Source organism: Cucurbita maxima, unplaced genomic scaffold (genome assembly GCF_002738345.1).
Source record: "Cucurbita maxima cultivar Rimu unplaced genomic scaffold, Cmax_1.0 Cma_Scf00006, whole genome shotgun sequence".
Taxonomy (NCBI): domain Eukaryota; kingdom Viridiplantae; phylum Streptophyta; class Magnoliopsida; order Cucurbitales; family Cucurbitaceae; genus Cucurbita; species Cucurbita maxima.
Window position 1 is genome coordinate 5,025,472 of NW_019272022.1, and position 6,931 is coordinate 5,032,402.

General features: G+C 37.3%; 1 protein-coding gene across 1 annotated transcript; it reads left to right on the forward strand.

Moving 5' to 3' along the window:
• The first annotated feature begins 67 nt into the window (after positions 1–67).
• On the forward strand, positions 68–6,667 carry LOC111480487 (ubiquitin carboxyl-terminal hydrolase 16-like). Its single transcript, XM_023125556.1, has 11 exons — positions 68–733; positions 1,980–3,222; positions 3,308–3,396; positions 3,981–4,066; positions 4,169–4,331; positions 4,417–4,537; positions 4,746–4,903; positions 5,049–5,133; positions 5,214–5,426; positions 5,731–5,792; positions 5,874–6,667. The coding sequence occupies exons 1-11, from the start codon at positions 456–458 to the stop codon at positions 6,235–6,237; spliced, it is 2,862 nt and encodes a 953-aa protein (XP_022981324.1). The 5' UTR covers positions 68–455; the 3' UTR covers positions 6,238–6,667.
• The last annotated feature ends 264 nt before the right edge of the window (positions 6,668–6,931 follow it).

The window sequence follows — 6,931 nt, forward strand, 5'->3', positions numbered from 1 at the left end:
TTTTTTTTTTTTTTTTTTTTTTTTTTTTTTTTTTTTTTTTTTTTTTTTTTTTTTTTTTTTTTTTTTGTTCAGTTCCAGAATCTGATTGGTTCTCTCTTTCTCGATAAATTGAAGGAGCCCTAAATTCTTCTTGATCTGCTCTGTGATTATTGCGTGGATTGTCCGAATCGAAGCCATTAATGTTCTCGCAAGCTTATGCTCTGTCTCTTGCTTGAGCTGGGTATTATTTCTCTCCTGGACGGAGATTTTACTTCCTTCTCCTTTTTGCGTTTGTTCGTTTCTTGACTGAACTTTGTATGCGGTTCTGAGTTTTGGGGTTATTTATGCTTAATCGGCGTCATTCGCGGTATCGTTGGCCTTCGAACCAACGCAGTCCGTGTAATTTATGCTTGGTGGCGAGGTTAGGAGCTTAGAGCGTAGTTCTTTTGGTGGACGTTGTTGGCGGGGGAGGATAAATGCTTGTTTTTGGAAATATAGGGCTTCAGGTCCTCTTGGTGTTTGTGGTTTTCCCTGTAATCTGTTTGGTAATCCGGCGGAAATGGCGGTTCTCTGTGGCGAGGAAGGAAGAAATTAATCGCTTGTTAGTTTTGTCGTCTGAGGAGGCTTTTAGAGCTGAGCTTGAGGCCACTTCTGGGTACACTTCTTTATCGTTTACTCCTCCTGGACACCAGTGTGCTGTCTGTTACTCTCCAACAACCACACGCTGCGCTAGGTGCAAAGCGGTTCGGTATTGGTATGTTTTTCGTTAGTCCCCGATACTTCGAACTATGAATCTTGATACTAGGGGTTGAATCTCGTTTATTTCTTGTTGCTATCTTCATTGCCTCACTACTTGAGTTTTAGATCGGGTCTATTTTGGAATTAATGTTTGAGAAATCGTTGCTGTCAGATTCGGGTACCATGAATCTTTTGCTGTTCTTCTTGAGCACATAAAGAGCAATATGCCCTGTCATATGTTAGCTTGCCTTACTTATCGTTAGGGAAAATCGAGAATTAGTTTCTCATCCGTTAATGTTAGTTTAATCACAAACTTGTTGGTGAGGCTAGGCTATACAATTGGTGTGCAAATTTTCTGAAGGGATTGGAAATGGTTAGTCCATTGAGACATTGGCTTAACCTTCTCAACCCAAAATGCAATTACTTCTGCAGTTTGATGGAGGGCACTAAACTGTCTAAAAGGAGATACTACTGGGAGTTCTTGAATAATCTATTTGGAATCGATTGAAATTGACTGTAGTGTTTTATTTATTTCTTTTAGGTATTTAAATATTCCAATTTGTACTTTTCACTAAAGAATTTTTTAGGAACTTTCTAAATCTTTTGCTTCTTGGCCTTCTACTACAAAATATTTTTGTAATCGTGGAATGGCTCAAATCTTCACCAATTGGAAGTGTATACCCTTAGGTGTGTGGGGACTTTATCTCCCTATTTGTACTTCTACTTTTGTTTCCTAAAAAAAGTCTGAAGAAATTTATGTCTCCTGTTTGATGGAGGGCACTAAACTGTCTAAAAGCATTCTTCTTGTGGTACCAATACCAAGCAATATCCATATTAGTCATGACTAAGGAACTTATTACATTTCTCAACATTTCCTTGTTAGCAAGTATTGTGTGTTATTGTTGGAAATAGGTTTGGTCTCTTGTCTTTCTGTTCCCCTACGATGTGCTAATTCCTGTATGACTCAGTAATTGCGAACTTCCATGACCCGAATGAAAGTGCAGACCTGAAAGCTCCCAAATCAAAACCATTGCACCAAAATTAGGCTGCATTTTAATTTGAATTTCAACGGCTGTTGGGATGCTTTTTATCATTTTGGCGTTAGTTCTCAGGTTCTTGTAATCAATAGTAAATGAAAAAATAAATAAATTTAATGCCCTGTCTGTGAACCTTTAACTTTCTCTAATTTTTTGGTTATGCTACTTGGGTTTATTCAACTGCTCTTCATTATAGTTATGTTGAGTGTTTTGAACTTTTTTCAGTTCTGGTAAGTGTCAAATCATACACTGGCGACAGGGCCATAAGGAAAATTGTCATCCTCCGAGCATTTTCAACCATGCTGTTGCGTCTAGGACAGATTTCGAGCAGAAAGTGACAGAACAAGATCATTATGAATCATGTACTTCTGATTCATCTACTGCATCATTTTCTGGATTCTCTACTTCAAATATAAGCAGCGAATCATCTGATGATACTTCTACTAGTGATAGTAGTAGTCAAATTGAACCAGAGAAATTCGATGGATGTATGTCTGCTGATGCAACTCCTGATAGACATGAAATTACGAGAGGCATTGACATTCCTGATCCAACCAAGCCATTGTCACCCATGTTTGGTAACTTGGTTGATTCTGTGGATTGTTTTCCCTCATCTTGCAAACTGAATCAGCTTAAGCCCAGTTTTGTAAATAATGACAATCATAAAGATTCTGGTCCAGCAGCTTCTTCTGATTTTTGGGTTAGAACTCTTGATCGTAAGGGATCTACAACCGATTCCCTGGATGATTCCACCTTACCCAAACTCAGTGGAGGTCATTGTAGGAAGTTGTCTAGTCCATCATCATTTTCATTGAACTCTTCAAATGTTTCCCAAGCACACCGCTCTAAGGAAAACAATACATCCAACATCGCTCTTCCTGATGCCTCAGAAGATAAGAAAGATAAGAATTCTGTGGATGGGGAAATTTTATCAAAATATCATTGTATCCCTTCAAATGTCTGCAATTCTGCACCTTCCAATTATCAAGTGCATAAAAAGATGGATAGTTTTAAGCCAGCTTCAAATTTCCATGTACTTAGATCCAGGTCAACTTCAAGTGTTCGTCCATCGAATGGTTCAGGAGTAAAATCACTTGATTCAAATGTCAGTATCTTGCCACCTTTGAGACCTGAACGGTCAAGTAAAGTTGTGGGTGGGCCTATCAATACAGTTTCAAAGGTACAGAATCAAGATGGAAATTTCTTACAAAGAAAATTTGACTCTGAATGTTCTCTACCTTCAAGTGCTGGAGGGACAGGAGTTTCACTTTCACGAATTCAGTCAGCAAGAGTTGACAGCGTGCAGGCAACTTCTGGCATTTCCTCACAAGTCACTTGTACCCTTAACTCAAAAAATTATTTGAGAACGTCTATGTTGAAAGTTGTTGATCAGTTTAGAGGGTCCAAGTTGTCAAAGAACAATTATGCGGGCACTGTTACTGAAATTCCTGGAAGGCTTAACTATAAGGTTTTCTTCTATTTACTTTTTCTCCTCCTTTTCTATGTATGGAATTTATTTCAGCCTTGGAATTAATGATTCTATAAATTTTTAGGGGCTTTTCTCATACGACCACTTTGTCAAGCTTTATAATTGTAACAAGTTGGAATTGCAGCCGGCAGGCCTCATTAATTGTGGGAACAGGTTAGTGGTTTCTGTTTGAATCCTTTGAAATAAGTTGTTGCTGTTTCCGGGAATTATGGACAATGAATCTTCTTGTTCTTGGCTGGTTAACCCTGATGACAACATATATGTTGATTTAATATGGTTTGTCTTGAATTATATTTCCATTTTATTTTTTGTGGAAGATATGATCTCACGTTTCTAAGATTTATGCATCTCATTAACGTAGTAATAGAAACTTTCTAGTTTTATGTTGAATTAGTTCAACTGCTGATACTTTCTGTTTCCTACTTCTAGCGTCTTCCTCTGACACGTCATAATAGTAAATGAAACTTTTATTTGTTTGTTATGTTACCCATAGAAACCTTCAGTTGTTGAGGTGTGGATTTATTGAAATGTGAAACCAGATAAAAACCAAGGCTAGATTTGGTTTTGTGCGCCTTGTATGGTTGGAACTGAATTCAGGTTCATCAACTTATCTATTTTTTTCATGGTCTTTTGCTTGGAAAGATATATGTGGTAGTCTAGTAGCCCTTTTTAGTTGAGTTCTTGCATCCAATATTTATATAATTTTTTCAATCCTGTCTTTGTATACTTCCTCGCAGCTGCTATGCTAATGTTGTACTCCAGTGCCTTGCATTCACTCCACCTTTGACTGCTTATTTTCTCCAAGGACTTCATTCCAAATCATGTATGTTTCATATTGACTCTTTGTCAGCTGTTTCAAACTTCCAAATCTTCTGATTGCTCCATTACATGTGTGTATATATAATTTTTTTTTTTCCAATATCAGGTATAAAGAAGGGGTGGTGTTTTAATTGTGAATTTGAAAGTATAATTTTGAAAGTCAAGGAAGGGAGATCCCCATTATCTCCTATCGGAATAATTTCTCATTTACCTAGTATTGGCCGTCAACTAGGTAATGGGAAAGAAGAGGATGCACATGAATTTCTGAGGTGTGTGATGGGTCTCTCATGCCTTAATTGTCGTGCTATAACTTATAATGATGTTAAGCAATCATATTGACGAGGTGAATGACAGGCATGCTATTGATACAATGCAATCTCTTTGCTGTATGGAATCTGGAGTGAACCCATCTGGCTCTTGGGAAGAAGAAACAACGTTAGTAGGACTTACTTTTGGAGGCTACCTTTTATCGAAGGTAAATTTGAACTTGGAACTTAGAAGTTGGATTTTTTCTTTATAGAGGGAAAAACATATAATGCTGTAATTAATGATATTCCATATTTATTCAGGTAAATTGAAACTTGGAACTTGAGACATTTCTGAATTTTATCCACGAGTAGTTTTACAGAATAAGGTCATCAGAATATGAATTGCACCTTTAACGTTGATATGTCTATTATCAGATAAAGTGCACAAGGTGCCAATCCAGGTCAGAACGACAGGAAAGAATTATGGACCTTACGGTCGAGATAGAAGGGGATATTGGTAGTCTAGACGAGGCTCTTCGAAAATTTACTACCACAGAGATATTGGACGGTGACAACAAGTATTTGTGTGGCAGGTTGGTTCTAGCACAGAGATTTGTTTTGTGATGCTCGTAGTTTTTTCTTAGTTTCTGTTGATATTTGACGAGTCGAGCTATCCAACTTTTAGATCACTTCCTTTATGATCATTACCTGAAATTACTCCCTTCCAATATTTTTCAGATGCAAAACTTATGTAAGGGCGAAAAAGAAATTTAAAATACTGGAAGCTCCAAATATTCTAACTGTTGTATTAAAGCGATTTCAGGTACCTCTTTTATTCATTGGCTATTTGCTCTGTATTGCATATATATATATATGCTGATGTTCATCTGTAATGTTTTGCAGTCAGGTAATTTTGGAAAGCTCAATAAGCCTATCAAGTTTCCCGAGATGTTAGATCTGACACCATTTGTACGTGGAACCAGTGATAAATCACCCGTATACAAGCTCTATGGAGTGGTTGTTCACTTGGATGTCATGAATTCTTCATTTTCGGGACACTATGTGTGCTATGTCAAGAATGCCAAAAATAAGTGGTTCAAGATTGATGATAGCACGGTATTCATTTCGACTTCATTTCTCATTTTATTGATCTTTTCAGCTTCATTTTAGCCATTAGTCTATAAGTCTCGATGTTGTTTTCCTTTCATTATCATAACTCAACTCCAACAACGATGGTTATCAGTGAATTTACTAGGATAGCCTTATCTTCTCCTTTCTACATATTTCTGCATTTTAGTTCTTATAGTTGCCATTTTATCTACAATCATTTAACAAGCTAGTAGTTCCTTCTAATAGTCTCTCCATTTAAACATCGACATTATTACTAAGCCTTTTCTTTTCATCGCGTTGTAATTTTTAGGTAACTCCGGTCGACATTGATTCTGTCTTGACAAAAGGGGCCTACATGCTTCTTTACTCGAGGTAACCAATCTCAGGAGCTAGTAAGATTCCAAAGTTGTTGTACTTTTCTTCTCTGTTCTGATCTTGTTAGCTATATTTCAGATGCTTGCCTAGGGCTCCAAGATTATTACGGCACGGAATCGTTGCTCCCGATTCTAAGACCAGAGCAACACATTACCCGGCCGATAAAAGGAACGCAACAGCTAAAACCACAACCACTTCCACAGATCAGTCTTACACCAAGGATACTCCTGCTGAACCTGGGAGCTTTGGTTCCATTCATTTTGGACATCCTCAGATGCGTAGGTATTTTGAAGAGGACTCGTCCAGTGATAATTCATCTCTCATCAGCAGTGCCTCTGATGAAGGTTCCTACAGCACCGAGAGCACTCGTGACTCTACGAGTGCCGATGAGTTGTCAGATTATATATTTGGTGATTCGGGGCGCGTATGGAACACTTGGTAAAAACATTCCAAGTCGACTAACTCCTCATCTTCATCCCTCATGAATTTGAAGCATTCATATCTGGCCGATCGATCTGGACATGTTTGCATCGGCTCCTCCCGCTCGCAGCACAGAGACTGTGAGAATTAGTGGTCTTGCCGATTAGGAAAGACGAAGCATCCCGTTTTTTTGCCATCTGACTCGAGTGTAGGTAAGGTAACTAGTCGTATTAGTAAAAGAGTTCGGAAACTAACACTGACCCATGTAGGTTATAACAATGTAAAGTGTAGTGTATGTAATTAAAAAATCAAGGGAAGAAAGGATATACTGAATTATTCAACTGTCATATAACATTGAGTTCGAAATTGGTAAATAAGAGTTGAACAAAAAAATATTGTACTTTTCTATTTGTGCATTAAAGAGTTGAGGTAGAACATGTGTTTTTTCCACATCCCATTTGAAATCAAAGATTATCCAAAAACCAGATGAGATGATTAATGCCCATCTTGTTTACCAACTTGTCCATACCCATTTTGTTCATATAATTCCAAAGCTCTGATGAGATTTATTGACCTTTTGGAGGCAACTTGGAAGAAAAGGCAATCATAGCTTGTTCCAAATGCCTTCCATACTTGAACTTTCCCCCTTTTCTTTCTTTTTTTTTTTTTTTTTTTTTTTTTTTTTTTTTTTTTTTTTTTTTTTTTTTTTTTTTTTT